We start from the raw sequence: 19,703 nt of genomic DNA, 5'->3' as shown, positions 1-19,703 counted from the left end.
TGGTTCTGTGTGCTGCAGCTCAGCCTGGGTTCGGCTGGGCTTTTCCACGCTTGCTGAGTCTCCCAGCCCAGGGATCTGCTGCTGCTGTTCACCCGGCAAGTTCTCATCATCCAAGAGGCTGAGCCCAGGCTTCCTCCCGGTGGATGTGGGGGTCTTGACAACAGACCTGCCCTGAACCTCAGAGGCTGAAGTTTGCACATTAGACCTCTGTCAGCTTTTGCTACATTATCGAGCAGAGTCTCAGATTCAAGGGATGAAACGGAGATGCTGCCCTTTTCAGATGTGCTGAGTGCGCTAGGACAAGAGAGGCAAGCGTCATCATGCAGAGAGACGAGCATGGTCATACCACCACTCTAGCCTGGCACCATCAACTTCAGACGCCAGTCCAATTAGACCTTCCTCGTTTACTGGATTTAAGTCTTACAGGACCAAAGGCTTCTAAATTGGGGTGAGGATTTTGGGTGCCTTGGGCCTCCTGTCCCGAACGTCCTCTTTTCATTTCTTGATGTCATCTTAACTAATGACATCTTTGTGGCACTGGTGCACACCATTGTTCTGACAGTGCCCACCTTCTGAGCAGGGGAGCAGCCTGCACCCTGCTGGAGAGGTCAGACCTGGTGCAAATGAGGAGGAGACTCCAGGCGAGGCTCCTGGGCTGTGTTTTCTAGAATCCCGGCTCACTTCCCAGCCAGACCTGGGTAGATGACTTGGTTCCCCAGTCAGACACACATCCTGACCAGGATAGAGGGTACAGGGGAGTTTAGGCTGGATCCTGGGGCTCTCTGCTCTTCTGGGGAGAAGGGTTTGAGAGCACCTTTCAGCTAGTCTCAGGTAGCTCAGGCTAGCCTTGAACTTACCGTATAGTGGAGGTTGCCCCTGGCCTCCTGCCTCTCCTTCCTCTCCTGCCTCCATGTCTCAAATGCTGGGATTGCAGGATGCCCCCCCCCACCCCTGCTCCCTTATGTCCTTGTTTCCTACTGCCAGCAGGTATCCCTTAATGGCCAGATACCCACGGTTTGTTTCCAGGGCAGGAATTCTCCACCTCCAGTCCCTTAATGACTGAAAAGACACACCCCAGACAGCAAAGCTCTTCAGAAGGGGCCTGGGACTAGAGCAGGTGACAGAGGGACGAGGGTGGCCTTCCTAGCACTGGAGTTTGTCCCTGCCACACTGAGGCCTGGTCGGGAAGAGCTGCTTGAAGGCCTTCTCGTAGGTGGCCAGGTTCTCCTTGAAGCAGTACACAGACTGTTTGTCACACTCACAGGCCTTCTGCCCGCAGAGGCAGCTGCTGGCCATGGTGCATCCACCTGTGGAGAAACTCGGCATCACTGGGGGGCTTGCGGCCCATCCCACAGGTGGGGGGGAAGGCTGGGACCTAGGAGGAACTACAGGGGCCAAGAGGGGGGCAAGAAGGGAAGGAGTGTGGGGTGCTCTTCCTTTGTTCACAGCCCTTCCCCAATTGCATCCTTCCTTGCTGCAATGAGCAGATGCCTAGGAGGGGGTTAATGGGATGCAGAGGCTGGTCTGCATGTTGGGGGTGGGATGAATTACTGCACCCAGGCAGCACCCAGGCCAAGGCAACAGGCAGGACTCAACCCCCCAGACCCCAGACCTATCTCCTATTCCAGACGTCGTTGTCGGCTCGACATCCCAGGTGCTGTCTGGACCGTCTCCAACTGCAGACGTTCAAAGCTACCCTGCACATATACTCCATGGCCACCGAGCCTGTATCTCTCTGACCTTAGGAATGACCGCAGCGGGGCCCCAGCAGCTCTCTAGGAGCCCTCTGCTCCTTTGACTCCGCTTCCCATGTGCTGGCTAGTCCCACAGATGTCCACGTGTTTAAGCCACTTTAAGCTCTGCTCTCTTCTGTCCATCATCCTGGCCACACCCACATCCCCCCGCGGGCCCCCCCCCAGTACTGTCAGTTCTTCCTCCTTAACAAGGGGGAAACAAACAAGCAGCCTCAAAATGCCACCTGAATTGCATCCACTCTTGTTTAAAGCCATACTGTGGTTTCCTGGCTTCAGTGGAAACCGTGGCCCTCCCTTTGTGGCTGTTCACAGCCCACCATCACAGTTTGACTGTGCTAGCCTCCCACCGGGTCTGCTCCAGACACAGGGCCTTTGTGAGTTTAGGTATCACACTCTGCCTTGTCCCAGGGCCTCTGTGCATGCTGGTCTCCTAATCTCATTTCTCCTGGGTCTTCCAGTGATGAGTCCAGTCCACAGGCGGTTTGGATCTTGATGGAGATCTTCAGAGAGGCTCATCCAAATCACCTGGCTTAAAGCTCTCCCCAGCTTCTCCCTCCCAGGTCCCCTTGCTGATTTCATTTGCATCCTGATTCGTTGTGCCCTTCTCTAGCCTGCAGAGCAAGGCTCCACGAGGCCTGGTCCATCACAGCGGCTCCCCTTGAAGAACAGAGGCTAGCCCATGCGAGCTCCTCCCCGGGATACTGCCGCAGAAAAGCCAACGAAGCCCCGAGGACTTCGAACTCTGGTCTGAGCCGAAGGACAGGTAGATTGAGGCATTATGTTGAGTAGTCACAGGCCTCATGCTTTGTGTGTGTGTTTACGTGTGCATGCATGAGCGCATACTGGGCTCTCGAAGACACAACTCCTTTCTATAGAACTCCACCCAAGTCTGCTCTCTGAGTGAGGAAGGAGGCTGCCAGACCCGGGGCTTGTATTCTGCAGCTGTTAATCTGAGAGTCTCCTCTGGATAAAGCAATGTTGACCATGTTCAAAGATTGAACAGCACAGTAAAGCCCCCTGTTAGGACGCTGGTTACCGTGGCTGTTGCTCACAGTGTGTGCCTTGATAGGCTGCACTGGCAGTGGTACCTTTGGCTCCACATACACAAAGAAGCAAGCCTCTGTCTGCAGGACCAGTGCAGTTTGTCTCTCTGTTGTCCTCCCTCCCAGCAGCCCACAATCCCACTGGGGCTGTCCACCCACCCCTGTCCGAAGACTTGATTTCTAGAGCAGACACCACTACCCCTACGCCTCAGCTGCCCCTCGCCACACTCCCTCAGGAAGGTGTGGAGCCCCCCCCCCCAGCCCCCGCTCTCACATCCCCTTCTCTACCTGTGAAGGTCTGCCCAGATCCATCAAGTCTCAGCTCCCCTAGAGCTCCCCCCACCCATCTTAGCCCCATTTGAAAACCTCTCCCTTCCTGTCCACAGCATATCTCTGTGCTGCCAAGGCCACACAGGGTGTGGGCTGCCTGAATGCAGGCCTCTGGGGACCTGGTGCTGCCACCTAGGAACTCCTAACCCTGAAGGGAGGTGTTCTCCCCAGCATCCTCCCCGCTTGCCTTCTGTCTCCTCTCCTCTCCTGTTTAGCTCTTATTCCCTTCCCCTTACTATTCAGTTTTATCCAATTATCCCTCTCCTTGGATTATGCGTATGAGCGGTTTTGTCGACATGTATATCTGTGCACCGTGTGTGTGCCTGGTACCCACAGCAGTCAGATCTCCTGAAACTAGAGGTACTGATGGTTGTGAACTGCCATTGGGGTGCTAGGAACTGAACTCAGGTCCTGGACCAAAGCAGCAAGTGTCCCTAACCTCGGGACCATCTTCCCAGCCACTTTTAGTTTTTCTTCCTTGAGATATGTTCTCATGTAGCCCAGGCTGGCCTTAACTTACTCCTGTGTCACTCAGAGATGACTCTGAACTCCTGATTCTCCTCCCTCCATCTTCTGAGTACCGAGACTCCCGGCGTGGATGACCATGCTCCTTTATGCAGGGCTTCATGCACGCGAGGCAAGCATTCTTCTACCAGATGAGTTGCACCCCGGGCTCTCTGTGCATTCTTTCTACTGTGTGGCTAAATAAATCCTCTCCTGATATACAGGTCGGAGACTGTGTCTTGCTCTTGTTGATCTCCAGCCGTATTGCTGGTCCATTGCCATTGGCTGGACCCATTTTAGCAGCTGAACTTATGTGGCCTGTGGACCACAGAAAAACATCCATTCCCGGACCCTGGAAGCCAAGTTCTAGACCCAAGTCTGTGACTCACAGACTTTATGGTCTTAGGCAGGCTGCTGCCTCTCCCAGAGCTTGCCTCCTTAGCTTTTACATGAGAGAAACACGTCAGCATCACCTACTGAATGGGGGTTTTTATCTAAGCCACCCATTAAACAAATAGGCATTAAACTCCTCGCACATGACTCGCCTTTGTCTAGAGACTTGGGGTACAGACACAAGCAAGCACACCTTCAGACTGCACAGGCCCAAGAACACCATACCATATGGACCCAGAGAATGAGTTCCCGCCATAACAAGACAAGGGTACCCCTGTTATGTTTAAATATGGATATTTCTCCCACAGATGCAGGCATTAAACAATTGGTCCCCAGAAGGTAGCACTATCTTGGGGAAGCAGTGGAAACTTTAGAAGATAGGGCCCTGCTGGGGGAGGTAGGCCACTGAAGGGGGATTCTGCAGGCTGAATTTGGTCCTGGCCTTTCTCCCTGGCTTCGTATCTGCCCTGAGTAGTCTCTGCTGCATGTTCTCACCTCTATACTGATCCACCTCACCCTCCCTTCAACCCACAAACGCCAGAGCCCAGGACAATGGACCCAGGTGTGTGAAACTGTGAGCCGAAACGCAATCCTAGCCAGCATTTAAGGTTGTCCTCTTGGGTCATACCAATGGGAAAACCCAATTAACACAGAAAACGAGTTTGAGGACCCTTGGAAATGAACTGCATTTTGCGACATGAGATGACCATTAGGCTTCGAGGGCTGAGGCACCATATTATGGGCTGGGTGTGAAATGGCCCCGTAGGCCTGTTCGGTGAAGGTCCAGGTCCTTGGCTGGCAGTGCCTCCTTGGAAAGTGATTGAGGGTTTGGCTGGGGGAGGGGTGCGGGGGTGTGTGTCTAGATGAAGGCACTAAGTCACTGTTAGCAAGTCTTTTTGGGGAGCGGAGGCTGTGGCTTGTCCTCCACATGTTTTCTGCTTGAGGCCCCAGGGCCAAGGGATGGCTGAACTGCAGAAACTGAGTCAAGTTAAGTCTGTAACATCAGGCATTTTGTCATAACTGCTGGTCACATTCTCAGGGGAGCTTGCATTCTAGCTGGGAGGTAGGGGTCACCCCACAAGTAAACAACAAAGGAGGCACAGGACATTTCAGGGTGAGGTGAATGCTGGGTGAGAAAGGGGCGTGTCCCAGGCAGTAGAGCCCTCCCCCAACTCCCAGAGGGAGGGAGGAGTCAAAGGCCTTCCGATGCAGGAGGCCGGTACTGGTGGCTAGAACCAGTCTCTATCCCCCACAGCCAGGCTCCACCGACACATATGCATGCATGTGTGGGTGGAAGGGGGTGTCAGTGCGCTGATCTCAAAGTCCCTGTGAATGCCAAGTGCTTATATAAACCACCTCAGAGGAGGAGCCGCCACCTCGGCAGTCCTGCTGGGGCAGCTGTCCCCTTCAAGAAAACTGCCCCCTGGGCTCCTTCAAAGACTTTGATGTATGCTGATCTCTGAGTGGCCTTTTAAGCTGTGGGCCCCAAGTTCTCTCCCCACCCCTAACCTACCACACCGGCTGCCACCCCACAGTCCTCACCACACTGGTTGCTAGGCAACCTGGGACCAGGTTTGGGTGCAGGATTTCAGAGCTGCTGGAGGCATTAACTCTTATGGCACAACTCTCTGAACTGCAGTGTGGCCTGGGGCAGGGAGGACCTTAACTCCACAAGGGTCACAGGAATGACTTTAGCCCCAGAGGGGCTAGCACAGGGCAGAAGTCAAAGGAGCTGTAACTAAGGCAAAGAGGGGAGGGTGGACTGGAGAGATGGTTTGTTGGTGACAAGCGCCTGTTCCTCTTCCAGAAGACCCGGATTCAACTTTTAGCACCCATATGGCAGCCAGCAACTGTCTGTAACTCCAGTTTCAGGGGATCTGACACCCTCTTCCGGTTTCTGCTAACATTGAATGCATGTGGTGCACAGACACACACACAGGCAAAACACTTACATACATGCAATTTAGAAATAGTCCTGATGTTCCTCTGCAAAGTAAAAAGCACAGCTGGGCCAAACCAGAAATTCCCAGGTCCAAATAGCAGGCGCTAACTAAACACCTGCATGGGCCAGCCTCTCTGGGGGGGGGGGGTGTCACAAGAGGGAGCACTCCTGTTGGTCACTCAGCAACCTAGTGCAATGTGGGTGAGGAGACTCAGGCTTGGCTGGGAGGGTGAGGCTGGACTGGAAAGCTGAGGTTCCTTGGCACAGACAAATGGAAAGATCTGGGGTATTAGGTTAGATCTAGGCCCGTTTACTCTCCTCCCCAGACCGGACAGAGCACCTCACCAGTCGTTAGAGGCCCAGAGACTTGCAATTGGATAATAACCCTCTCATCAAGTAGATGCCTACCCTTTAGGTAGGGTATCAGGGAGGCAGGACCACCTGGGCCCAAATCTCCATCCTTTCCCTGGCTGGGTGACCGTGGACATCCCACTCAACCTCTCTGAGCCTTGACATCCTATGCAATAATGGGGAGAAAAGTGCCTATCTCAGAGGTCTGTCCTGGAAGCCGAGGAGAGGGGTGCAAAGCACCCAGTCAGCTTTACCCTGGGGTAGCCGCTGCTCTCACCTCATGGGTGAGAAAACCGAGGCCCACACGGCTCAAGCCAGAGAAGAAGGTGCAGAGCACTGGGAAGGCCCCGCATGCAAGTCTTGATCTTGCTGGTCGCTCATTCGGATCAAGCCCTTCCCCTCCATGGGGCTCAGACTTCCAGCTGTATGTCAGAGGTTGGCTGGGATAGTCTCCGAGGGCATTTTTCTGCTCTGAAGTTTCTCAGGAGAGCAGGAGCTGGGCCTGCCTCGCTCTGTGTCTGGCTTTGGGACCACAGTGGTAGTAGACACTTATCCAACAAAGGCTGTTTCTGAATGTCACTCACTCCTTAGCAGCAGCAGGCTCGACATCAGAACCCAGGCCACATGGTTCTAGGCTCCCTGGAGGGTGACACTGATGCCCTGGGGGTGTCTGGGGGAAGTCTCCTCATTCTCTGGAGCTCTGGGCAGGCCGCTCATCTGGGGAGCATGAGGCAAGACTCGTGGGCTGCAGTGGGGAAGCTCCCAGGTCCTGCCTCTGTTTCCTGTCACTAGCTAGCACATGCCAAGCACGGATGTGCCATCTGCTATGACTGTCACCTGTCGATGGATAACTTCTTATACTCTTCCCATCTCCTGGAGTTCTGGGCCTGGAGGTACAGTTTCCAGTCCTACTTCACCCTTCTGAGCCGGCAGGGAGCAGAGGAAGGGCAGAGGGTTGGCCTAGGCCTCGGCGGCAAAGGCTCGCTTTATGTTTCAGGTCCCTCTGCCAGCTGTGCAGGGCCGCATATTAGGAAGACTGAGCTGAAGGCAATCTCCTATTGTTCCTGTGTGTGAGTGTGTGTGTGTGTGTGTGTGTGTGTGTGTTGCTGGGGTCTGAGCCTCCTGACTGTCACATTTCCTATCTCATAGCTGAAGCCAGGGAGAAATCACAGTCCTCTCTCGGGCTGCCTGTGTGCTGTGCTACAGCTCTGGGATGGGTACTGGGCATGCACTATGGAGTCACAAGTCCCCTATCCTCGGGGATGAGTGGGGGGCAAGTGGCAGTCCTCTGAACTTGGAGGTGGTGAATGTGTGCCCAGAAACACAGCTGTGCAGACACCTGGGAGGAAGTGGCTCACTGTGCCCTAAGCCTCGGCCCAGGACATAGACTCCTCTTGAATGGACACTGTGTGTGCCTATCGTCCCAGTCCCTCCCTCTTCCCTCCTGGGCAGTGCCTCATGCCTAGTTACTTTTCTGTCACTACCTACATTGGTGACAGTGCCTAGCATGCAGTCGCCCTTAGCAAATATTTGTTCAACTGAAAGGTAAGCACAATGCCTTACTAACACGTGACAGATAGAAAAGACATTGTCCGGGCTGGGGTGATAATTCAGTGGTTAAAGCACATGGGAAGACCAGAGTTCAGATACACAGAAACCAAACATTGGGTGGGTGTGGTTGTCAGCCTCTAATCCAAGCCCTTAAAGGATCCCCACTGTAAGCTAGCCACATCGGGCAGCTGAGGGTTTGACTGAGAGACTCTGCCTTAATGAATAAGGTAGAAGAAAGAGGACAATCGCTTATCTCAATCTCAAGTCTTCACCTATGCGTGCTACATACATCAACACACACACACACACACACACACACGCAGGCATACACACATGCATGCACACACACTCAGGCATACATGCACACCAGGCATGGTAGCACATGCCAGTAACCTCAGCACTCAGAGGCAGAGGCAGACGCAGACGCAGAGGCAGAGGCAGAGAGGCAGAGAGGCAGAGAGGCAGAGAGGCAGAGAGGCAGAGAGGCAGAGGCAGAGGCAGACGCAGAGGCAGAGGCAGACGCAGACGCAGAGGCAGACGCAGAGGAGGCAGAGGAGGAGGCAGAGGAGGCAGAGGAGGCGGCAGAGTCGGCAGAGGAGGCAGAGGAGGCAGAGGAGGCAGAGGCAGAGGCAGGAAGATCCCTGAATTTGAGGCCAGCCTAGCCTAGAGTTCCAGGACAGCCAGGGTCACAAAGAAAAACACTGTCTCAAAAAACCAAGCCAAACCAAACCAAACTATACATATAGACAAGTACACCACACACATACACATGAAAAAAATGAAGGGGTGGGGGAATGCTCTCAATAGCCACAGCTGCATGGAGAAACTGCAAAGTCAACAGAATCCACAGTCAACAACTCCTTGTTGGTCCATAAAACGGGGTGGGCTCTGGCTTCCTGGTGGGAGCTGAAATTCAGTGGTGGGCAAGAGAGACCAGGAAAAACGAAGCAAGGGCTCTCCAAGAAGCAAGAAGCTCTGACTCTCACACTTATATATCTCACTCCTGCCTCCCCATCTGCTTTCTAGATCTCGAGACACTTGGGACAGTCTCATTCCCTAAGATGATCAGTGGGCTAACGAGGTGACCGTTAAGGACCAGCCCAGGTCATACTGTTTCCCTGGAGGGAGAGCTACTCACAGGTCACCGTCCCATTGACAATGGTGAACTGGTAGGCATTCAAGATGGGTTGGCAGCCATATTCCTTAAGCTTGTGGTAGCAGCAGTCATGAGCCCAGCAGCACCTAGTGGTGGGGAGAGAGAGGTGAGGGACTGTGCCAATGTGCAGGTGTCCCTGGCAGTGAGCAAAAGGACACTGGGTGACGTCTCTGGTCCTGAAGGCACTGGAGTCGCGGAGGTGAGTTACTGATACGTTTGTCCTTTTATGGCTGTCCCCATGTATAAATGTGCTCTTGGCTCTCTGTGGCCTGGGCTAATGTGTGCAGGATTGAGTCTACCTTTGGTCCTCCTACAGGGCGTGGGAAGGACAGGAGGCAGACCTAGGAGTAGGTAGATCTTTGTTCTGGACCAGGATCTGCTGCTTTCCCTAGGGGTGGGAGGCTGAGCAACTCTTAGTGTGAGACCCTTTCTGTCCTCTGCTGTGAGGTGCATTACAGTGGGGGTGCTGTCTCCTGTATTCACCGTGACGGTTGAAGCCCATACGCAGACCACCGGTTCAGTGCTGGGTCCATAATGAACATCTCACAAGTGCCAGAGGCCTTCTGTGGCTCCAGATACAAGCCTGGGGACTCAAGTGTGATATGCTAGGTGTTTCTCAACATGTGGGTCGTGACCCCTGGGGGGGGCGTTATATATCAGGTATCCTCCATATCAGATACTTATAGTAGCAAAATTAGTTATGAAGTAAAATTAGAGTTATGAAGTAACAGTGATATAATTTTATGGTTAGGGGTCAGCCCGACATGAGGAATTGTATTCAAGGGTCACAGCACTAAGAAGGTTGAGAATCGCTGGGCGATGCCAAGGAACATTTCCCTTCTTGGTTTTTCAAATGGGAAAAAACACACACTATCCAGTCTTCCCACTGGGCCCTTCCCCAAACTGTAGTAGCTTTCGCTTTTTCTAAAAGTCTACACCGCCCACCCTCAGATCCTTTGAGCTGTCCTGGAAGCCAACTTTGTACGGTACAACTGCCTCCAGATGGACAACTTTTTCAAACTGGGCCACTTGACTTCACTCTCCTAAAATATGGAATTAGGTTGGGAGTTGGCAGGGCAGGCACTGAGCGCATCACCCTAAAAAATGGAGCAGATGAGGAAGGATCACCTTTGTAGGCAAATGGGAGAGGCCTCCAGAGCTCTGGGCAGGACTGACTGTGTAACACTGGGGCCCTGGGTGGAGGCTAGCAGGATGGGGCTTGGGGTAATCTCTGTCCAGCAGGGATGAGGTTCTGGGTTTGAGTGGTACCTAGTGGCATATGCCTGGAATCTGAACACTTGGGTGGCTGAGGCAGGAGGGTCCAGAGTTCAAGTCCAACCTGGACTATATAGTAAGTTAGGAGCCAACGTGAGTTGGAAGATAAGACCCTGTCTCAAGATGGCAACAGCACACAAGCCATACTAAGGATCCCAGGCATACAGGCCCCTAGGCAGTGTCACAGGTCACACAGAGGAAGGTGGCTCAGCTCTGGCTTCCTCAGGACTGACCCTGCAACTCTTCTTCATCTTGTGCTGTCCTGTAATTGTTTCTTCAGGATTCCCAACACCCTCTCCCTGGCTGTAAAGCCTCCACTTCAAAGCAAATAAAATAAGGGTTGGCCCAGGTCATCCGCATCACCTGTCTGTGGCGTCCACAGGGAGCCCTTTGCCCCCAAGCCCACAGTAGCAGCCATATCCGTAATAGGAGAAGAAGGCGCTGCGCCCTGTGACGTGTTTGACCATCCTCTGGAACTGCCAGAAGCTGCTGAGGGTGGAGGTTGTCCCTGCCAAGGAGGAAACAATAAACAGGAAGAGTGTGAGGGCCCACGGGCCTTGCTGGAGTGTTTGCAGAGGGGCGGACAGCCCAGAACCCTCCCCCAAGACATCAGCCTCCTTCATAGGAAAGAATTTAGGACTGGTGTAACTCCATCACTCAGAAAGTGTCTTGCTAACCAGGATGGGGCCCAGGCTCCCCATCTGTCAGGGGTTGCTCTACCACCATCCAGGTCTGAACAATGTTAACTGGGAAAATTCAAAACCACAGGTTCCAGTTTGTAGCCGGTGTTTTCTCTGTTGACACTGATCCTGTTAGGCCCTCTAAACTGAGACTACAGGTAGCATTTAAGAAGAAGGTGCATCATCTGGCCACAAGGTCAACGGGTCGCATGGCTGTGCACAGCTCCTTAGAAGTAAGTCAGCTATCTGAGAGACCCTCAACAGAGAGGCTGACGTTCCAGTCAGTCCCTTCTCTAGGAAGCATCAGGCAGTTAGAGTCTCACAGGAGCAGAACACAGGGGTAAGAGAAAGTAAAACACCCTCGATCCAGCCTATAAAATGGCAAATACACACAGACCCACCTATTTTGTTTTAACAGACAGGGTCTTGTCTTACCCAATAGAGACCAGTCTCAAACCTCTCCTCTCTGCCTCCGAGGTGCTGGACTTCACAGGCATGCATCAGTAGGCTTTTTCACTTTTACAAAATGCTCAGTCACAACAACGCAGAGATGCATATACAAGGGTGTTGGCTGGCAGCGTGGTAAGATCAGAACACTGGAAATGTCATATGTCCACCCACAGGAGAATGGTCACCAAAGTCTTGGGGGATATATCATTTCTAACAGCTGAACTCTGTGCAGTGAGACTGAAGCAGATGGGAGAAACAACCAGGCCACATGCAGTTTGCATGCAATTCCATGTACCTTTCTTCATAAGCATGCTGTGGTGGTTTGAATAAGAACGGCCCCACAGGCTCATATATTTAAATGCATGGTCGCCAGGGAGTGGAACTGTTAGGGAAGGATTAGTAGGTGTGGCCTTGTCAGGGGAAGTGCGTCACTGGCGGTGAGCTTTGAGGTTTCAAACGCCCACACCAAGCCTAGTCTCTACGTCTCTCTGCTTGCTGATCAGGATGTCGCTCTCAGCTATTTCTCCAGCACCCGCCAGGATGATAATGGACAAGCCTCTAAAACTGTATGCCAGCCCCAGCTAAATGTTTTCTTTTAAGAGTTGCCTTGGAATAGTGTCTCTTCACAGCAACTGGGCAGTGACTAAGACACATGCTTTATTTTGTTACAGCATTTTGACAGTGTGTGTGTGTGTGCGTGCTCACATAAGTGAGTGTATGCATGTATGCATGTATGCATGTGCAGTCTCCAAAGCAGTTGTTGCATCCAGGTGTATGAAGTACTGGTTTCTAATGAGGCTGTACCTTTGTTGCTATATATTTCATGGTATATAAATAATAATGACGTGCACAAGCTAGTCACAAGGCTAACAGACTACATGGCTATGTACAGCTCCTTATGAATCAGCTTCCTGAGAGACCCTCAACAGAGAGGTTGACGTTCCAGGCAGCCTCTGCTCCAGGTAGCATCAGGCGGTTAGAGTCTCACAGAAGCTGGCTTTCAACTCCTATGTGGCTACGGATGACCATGAACTTCTACCTCTGCTGCCCCTACCTCCATCACAGGTGTGTGCCATTCTGCCGGGCTCTATTCAGTGCTGGGGATTGAACCTGGGGTTTTGTGTCTGGTAGGCAAGCACTCTACCAGCTGGGCCCGTATATTCCCCAATGACAGGCTTATCTCTGGTTTTCGATACAAATTCAGCAAAGGCATGGACTCAAAGGAGAACAGTAAGAGTGTCAGGAAGGTTTTCTCAAGCTCCCTCCCTCCTCAGTGCTGAGTTAGATGCCTTGACCTGAACTCTCCATCCTCCTGCCTCCGCTTTCCAAATGCCAAGATTATAGGCCCTTACCATTTCCACCTTGCTTGGTGTGATTTTGAAAGCTGCAGAGCTCACTAGGCAAACTTGGAGAAAGATTGAGACCTGATTTTGATACGTCTGACTTACAGAACCCCAAAGGTACTGCGGCATTGCTGAGACTGGTTTTGGACCAGCTGCTAACCCAGACACTCGGTAAGAGACACTGGATTTTGTTTTGTTTGTTTGTTTGTTAAGCAAACCTCAGATGGCTTCTCAGAAGCCCTTGATTTCTTTGGAGAGGTGTGCAAACTGAACCCTGGCAGCAGTGACTCAGTTGGACTGAGTATCCCACAAGGCATCGCCAGGTCGCCTTCCCCAGAAAAGTTACCCCAGCTGGCTAGAATCATGCCTGCTGTTTCTGCACCACAGCACACATAGCTTTAAATAAAGGCAACCAGACCAGGAAGGAAGGAAGCCTCCCAGGCAGGGAGTGCTGACACCACAGTCAAACTCAGTATGTGGCCTCTGGATTCCAAGGTGCTCTGTGATGGCCCAGCACATCCGATGGCACAACCAGAAGTTGGAGAACTCTGGAGGGAACCTTGCTCTCTCCTGGATGCCTTGGACCCTCCCTTCACTCAGTGCTACCCGGGAGGGGCCTCCCCTGTGACACAGGTACAGCCCCCCCCCCCCCCCTCCCAGATGGCTTCACTTACAGTAGAAGATGAAGACAAGGAAGACAGCAATGCCCTTCATTCCCGAGGTGACCAGGGGGTCCACGGTACAGGGGTTTCACCTTCATCTGCCAGTTTGGCTCCTGTGTGGGGAGGAAGTAAGAGGCCATGTGGGTATAAACCACTGTTGGGATAATTATTCTGGGGGTTTGCCACACCCCCTTGTTGTCTTTAAATATCTGTTAAGGGTTTGTACCCTACTTAGACCATAGAGTTCCCAAATAAAAGACACAGCAACCTTTATATTGATAATAAGCCTTAGTAGCACTAGAGCTGGGCAGATATCAACACACTCTGCTATTTTGCCTACTTCCCTCTCAATGACACCAAGGTATCAATCACTTGCCATATTCCACCTGCGTCACTGTTACTCCAACTGGCCAGCCCTCATGGTCACACGCTCCCAATCCACCTATTCCATGGCGACTTCCTTCTCCTTCTTCTCTCTTCTCATCATGGTCTCTGCCTGAGACCCCAAGCCCAGGAACCTTCACTCTGCCCCTTTCCTTCTTCCAGGCCCAGGCTGTAGGCATCTTTATTAATCAACCAGGGATAACTTGGGCAAGGTTTACCCAACAAAAGCAGTTATATGTGAGAATCTCCACATCAGGAGAAACCAGGTCTTGGGGTAGAGAATTTAGCATCTGAAAACATTTAACAGTGCCAGACCAACCCTCTACAAAACAGGCCTTTGGGTGCCCCCAGCACTGGGCTTTAAGAGATCTTTGCCAGAACTAGTGATATCTGCATGTGACACCCTTTCCTGTCACTTTGACCCAGATGTCAGAAGGGCTCCGTTTGAAAACAGTGAGTGCTGCAGGAGTCTTTCTTTCTCTGTGAACACTATCACTGCCTGTTCTTTTCTCTGTAGAAGAGTCAGCATCCCCTGTGATCCCAGGTTTCGAAGGCATATATGGCGTCCATCTTGGGAGTGTGGTTTAGGAAAGCCAAGGCTGTCAACATCCTCTGCCATTTGCACGGTTTCTCTTTTGATCTCCTGGTACCAGAGTTACAAACTCAGCCCCGCTAAAGCACGGTTTCTTCTGATGGCACGCAGGAACAAACCTCTCTGAATAATGTCAACCATCGACCATGTCATAGTTATAACATCTAGAGACTCACATCAGCTTCAGAGTTTTTATCTCCACCAAAGAGATGGGATAGGGCCGGGGATGTGATCCAGCTGTCAAAGTTCTTCCCTCACACCACAAAACCCTGGCCTCTGTCTAGTCATGGTGGCCTGGGTTTATAATCCCAGCATGTGGGGGGTAGAGACAGGAGGAGTAGAAGTTCAAGGTCATCCCTGACTACCTAGCAAATTTGAAGGATCCTATTTCAAAAAAAAAGGAAAGATGTATGTATGGGTGGATGGGTGGAAGTATGTGAATGGATGGGTGGATGGATGGATGGATGGATGGGTGGATGGAGAGAGATAACAGAGACACGGAGAGAACAAACAAATTCCTACAGATGTCCACTCCCATGGACTTGTGGTACAGACGAGCTGGCAAATGACAAAAATGCCTGGGACTAAAACCAAACTCACACATAGATGTGACATTCACATTAGAACCATAACAAGATGGGAAGACTATAATATGGCACACTTCCACTGGGGCAATGGGGGAAGAGTGTGCACGTTGGCCTCTCCATGGACTGGCCCTACCATCAGCACACAGCTTACTTGCAGTCCAAGTGTTCGCTACCAGCCCCATGAGGCATCAGGCTACATCTGACTGTCTCAGGTCCCGAAGAGGGCACAACAGAGTCACAACATCGGAGTCATGAGAACTTGGCAGGTCCAAAGCTTCAGAAAGGTTTTCATTCTGTGGTCAACTTTCCCAGGAAAATGTCAAAACGTCAGACCTATGGCAAGAGCTCTGGGAGAGCTCACCTGGTGTCCCAGCTGCTCTGCCTTCTTTGGTACAACACTGGAGGATGCTGAGAGGCTGTGGGGTCCTGACCAGGCTGGTCCTGGCCAACCATCATTTTGACAGCTGTACAAGCTTTACTAATTAAGTTCTGTCTCCATGGGAACCTGACAAAACCAGGCCTGGGTTTGGGCTACAAAGGAAAGACTCAAAGCTTTTGAACCAGCAGGTGATGAGACTTCCCAAACAAAGGGGCCTGGAGTGCTGTTCCTGGTAATGAAATTCAACTGAAGTGCCAACTGTGTCCTCAGCTAATGAGATGATCCCAAGGAAGGTCCAAAGGACCGAGGAGCTGACTACAGATAAACAGAGCCCAGGCATAGACCAAGAGCCCCATAGGGGCCTTGACTTCTGTCAACAACATTGTGCCCCAAGCACAGCTGCTGACTTTGGCTTTGTGTAAGAGGCAGCAGTGGTGGGGAGCGATGAACTCTGAGTCTGTGTCAAAGAGAGTTGGCATAGACCCAATATTTCCTGTCAGTGAACCTACACTGCAGGACCCCGAGCTTCCCGTCTGTGAAGTGGAGCCAATGACCTTTGTCTTCTGTGGCGCCGGCGAGATTCTAGATTCCTGGTGTGAAAGTGCTTGGTCAACATGGGGCCAAAGTAGGTGACAGTTTGATGTATTCCCTTGAACCAGACCGGATGTGCGAGACATGCTTGGTTATGTTCCAGAGAGATGCAGGGAGCAATGGAACACTGTGTCTCTTTGGTGACTCCATTTTATTATCCAGAAACTTCTCTGTTGAGAATCTCTCAGGAAGTTGATTTCTAAGGAGCTGTGCATGCGGCCTGTTGGCCTTGTGATTAGATTATGCCCGTTCTTCTTAAATGCTACCTGTATTCTAAATCAATGGGTCTGACAGGATCTAGATCTCAGTCAACAGAGGAAAACACTGGCTGCAGACTGAAATCTTGAAGTCACCAATTCAAAATAGGACTACAGACTCTCTGGGAACAAACTGGGAAAAAACAAAACCCAACCCAAACCACAAAATCTGGAGGGCTTGCCTTCAGCCAGCCCCAAGGGAAGCCATTTACATTCCAAACTAGTTAGCCTTAGGGTGCTTGTGGGTCTTTCGTCAGAATCAATGTCACCAACAATTTCTCATTTGTTGGGCATCTGCCACAAGTAGGCTTTGTGAGGGCTAAGCGTGGGACTGAGGGAGGACAAGCAAGTTCCTGCCCTTAGGCAGTGTCATCACCACACCCGAAGGAGAGTGTCAGGTAAGAAGTACAAAGTAGTGCCCTGTGCCAGGCGCCAGGCCAAGACGGCTAATGGATGACATCACTTTCTCTCATAGCAACCCATCTAAAAGGCCCATTCTATAGATGTGCAAACTAGTCTAGGGAAGAAGTTAATGGCATGACCAAGGTGTCCCATGGGAAAGTGATTCAAGGAGCAAGGTTTCAAACTGCTGCTTCTACTCCAGAGACCACACCCACAAGTCCCATGGCCAGCCTAGCAGGCAGGTCCAGATGAAGTGCCACTTGGGAACCTGAGAGTGGGGGTGGTACACTGTGGGCTGTCAGACCAGTTTGTGCTAAGTTCCCAAATTGTTCTACTATTCATTAGCAAAAGGCCCCCAAATTCAGTTGTTTTTTAAAAGACAAAGCAGCCCCAAATGGGTGGTGTCTCTGTGGAGAAGATTCACAGACATCTGAGGAGCTGACCTGGGAAAGGTACACACACGGTGCATCTTGGGCATGTTGTCACTGACCAGAAGGGACCTAAGATAGACCATTGGGAGGGATTAGGGGGACAAAGTTGCTTAGGAAAAGCCTTCGCAGAACAGGTGACTTTTAAGAAGGGTCTTGAAGAATCAAGCAGTTTAGTGTCACCTTGGAGAGGGAGAAGCAGGATCCTGGACAGGAAAACACCAAAGGCCCATTTGGGGAACAAGCTGGCTGGAGCCCTGGAGAGAGCCGGCGAGTGGAGGCATGGTACAAAGAAAGATGAGTTGACTCATAAGCAGACAGGAGGAGAGTAGCCTCCAGCCATCTTCCGAGAATCTAGTGTGTGTGTGTGCATTTCAGCGCAGCATCAGAGGGGACATTCTTTGAAGCTCCTCTCTGTGGTACAGGTCAGGAGATAAAGGCAGGGACTAGCTGACTGCCTCTTCTTCCCCACGGGGCTGCATCACACCATGCAGGGGAACAAAGACTCATGTGTTGCTGAACATGAAATGGACCACGGGCGGAAGCAGCATTTCGAGATGCTCCAGCAAGGGCACGCACACCACTCTCGCACACCCGTTGGGGAGCAAGGGATTGAAACAGATTCGCTTCTCACAGGCCTGCGTAATTCTTAGGTGATGTTAAAATAGCTGATGCAGGATCTACTTTAATCTTTTCCGAGTGGGCGCTGAAGGGCTGGAGACTTCTGACAGATTCATTAACAAGATGTAAGTCAGCAACTCTTGCGACGCAAAGCAACCAGCGTCTGAAGGTACCAGCTGTACCTTCCTGGGGCTACAGATGCCTCTGCGATATCTGGAGACAGAACTCCCAGAAAGGAGGCCAGCCTAGCGCAGGCTCCGGTCCACAGCCAGGTGCTCTCCTGGGGTCAGCAGCTTCCTCTCTGAGATGGGCTAACAGCCCATCCCTGAAATGAACTCCTCCATGCCAGCTCTCAAGGAAAGTGCCAGTGGCACCAAGCACAGCATACGTGATCGCATCCAACAGGCTCTCCTTCCCTTGGCTCGAACTTTACTGAAGACGGTATTCTTTACAATTCCATCCATGAGCAATGTGTCTTTCCAACCCAACTGTGGGTGTGCTGGCAAGGCCTCAGAACTGTGCTCATATCAAAATCCCATCCCTGCATGAGGCAGGTAACAAAGATGTGGCCATGAAGTTAGGTAACGAATCTGTGGTTCTTAACTGTCTATTAGTAACTTCTACTAGTTCGATCACTAAATTACTCTAAGGGTCCGTCTAGAGCAGAGTCCAACGGGACTCCTTTTAAAGCACTGTTGTTTTTTTCTTGTTTGTTTTGCTTTGTTTGTTTGTTTTTTGAAACAGGGTCTCCCTATGTAGTCATGACTGTCCTTGAACTTGCTCTGCAGACCAGGCTGGCCTTGAACTCAGAGATCCGACTACCTCTTCCTCCTGAGTGTCAGGATTAAAGGAATGTGCTGTCACTTCTCAGCTTTAAAGTCATCTTAATGCCAGCTTGGAAGGAAGACTTGATTAGATTAGAACAAAGACAGGGAGGAATTGGGCAAGTGAAGGAACAGGCTAAACTATGGAAGAGTCTTCATTCAAGTCGAGGCTTCAACAGAAGCAAGGATATTGGGCCTAGGGAGGGGGAGCGTGTGCGTGTGTGTGGCCGTGGTTGGGAAGCACCTCGGAGACAGCTAACAGGGATGGGATCAGATGACCATTCTAACAGACCAGAGGCAAGAGAGCAATGGTGCAGAGGCTGGGAGCCCTCTGGTCTGACAGCAGATAACTAAGAAGCCTCATGTTCAGTGGTTTCTATTTTCCTCTGCGGAGGGCAGGAGACTGTCATCCCACAGGGAGGGAGGAAGGAAGACGGCATGTGGGAGGTTTTTAGAGGACAGATAGGATTTGAAATAGCCATCGGAGAGGGCAGGAAACAGAAGGCTGGCCAGGGAGGGCTGAGGGTCTCATGTGTGTGACATGTCACGGCTCGGGGTGGGCTGGACAAATTCCAGCTAAGGCATCCGTCACATTGATGGGATGACAGTAGGGCCAGGAGGACTCTTACCAACAGAATGGCTGAGGTAGTGGACCATAGCTTCTGAGAAAGCAGTCAGGCTGCGGGCCTCCAAAACTCAAAGCTGTTGGGAAACGCGGTGAAGTGGCTGGAGTTGCTGACTGTATATAGTTAGACCCTTAAGGAGGAAATAGGAGATACAGGGTGGCGATCACAAGACTGGTGGGCCCGGGGGTGGGAACCCCCATGATAACATACCCTAAAAATATCATCACTCAGATTCTAAGGGTCTTGTTTTAAAACAGTTGCACAACCCTGTTTAAAACAAGGACACTGGCAAAGTCAGGCCAAGGATTGACAGGGATTTGTTCCTGGTCCCTACCCCCCCCCCCGACTCCAGGGCAGGGCCTCCCTCTCCCCTGAACGCACATTCCCCAGGAGACACAAGAGTCAGGCCAGGTCAGGAAAAAGAGTTCCGATGGCAGGGGTCCAGGCCCAGGGCCCTGTGGCCTCCATGGGGCAGGGCCACACCAAGGTCCTGAGCCTGGAATCCGTGAACCACCTCTGCCCTCCGTGCCCTAGTCCAATTCAGCTTGCGGTCCAGGTCAGGCAGGTTCCGGTCCCAC

General features: G+C 51.8%; 1 protein-coding gene across 1 annotated transcript; it reads right to left on the bottom strand.

The window, feature by feature from the left end:
- Window positions 1–408: 408 nt before the first annotated feature.
- On the bottom strand, window positions 409–19,686 carry Pla2g2c (phospholipase A2 group IIC). Its single transcript, XM_021160959.1, has 6 exons — window positions 19,507–19,686; window positions 19,129–19,255; window positions 13,447–13,547; window positions 10,663–10,807; window positions 9,007–9,110; window positions 409–1,307 (listed from the first exon to the last, which is right to left on the bottom strand). The coding sequence occupies exons 3-6, from the start codon at window positions 13,484–13,486 to the stop codon at window positions 1,144–1,146; spliced, it is 453 nt and encodes a 150-aa protein (XP_021016618.1). The 5' UTR covers window positions 13,487–13,547; window positions 19,129–19,255; window positions 19,507–19,686; the 3' UTR covers window positions 409–1,143.
- Between the last annotated feature and the right edge of the window lie 17 nt (window positions 19,687–19,703).

This window comes from Mus caroli, chromosome 4 (assembly GCF_900094665.2).
Source record: "Mus caroli chromosome 4, CAROLI_EIJ_v1.1, whole genome shotgun sequence".
Lineage (NCBI taxonomy): Eukaryota > Metazoa > Chordata > Mammalia > Rodentia > Muridae > Mus > Mus caroli.
This window is presented reverse-complemented; position numbering and strand designations above follow the sequence as displayed.

Coding starts and splice junctions, on each gene's coding strand:
- Pla2g2c (XM_021160959.1), bottom strand. CDS start 13,486: ATGAAGGGCATTGCTGTCTTCCTTGTCTTCATCTTCTACT. Junction 10,808..13,446: donor CCTTGTCTTCATCTTCTACT/GTAAGTGAAGCC, acceptor CCTCCTTGGCAG/GGACAACCTCCACCCTCAGC. Junction 9,111..10,662: donor CCTGTGGACGCCACAGACAG/GTGATGCGGATG, acceptor CCCCACCACTAG/GTGCTGCTGGGCTCATGACT.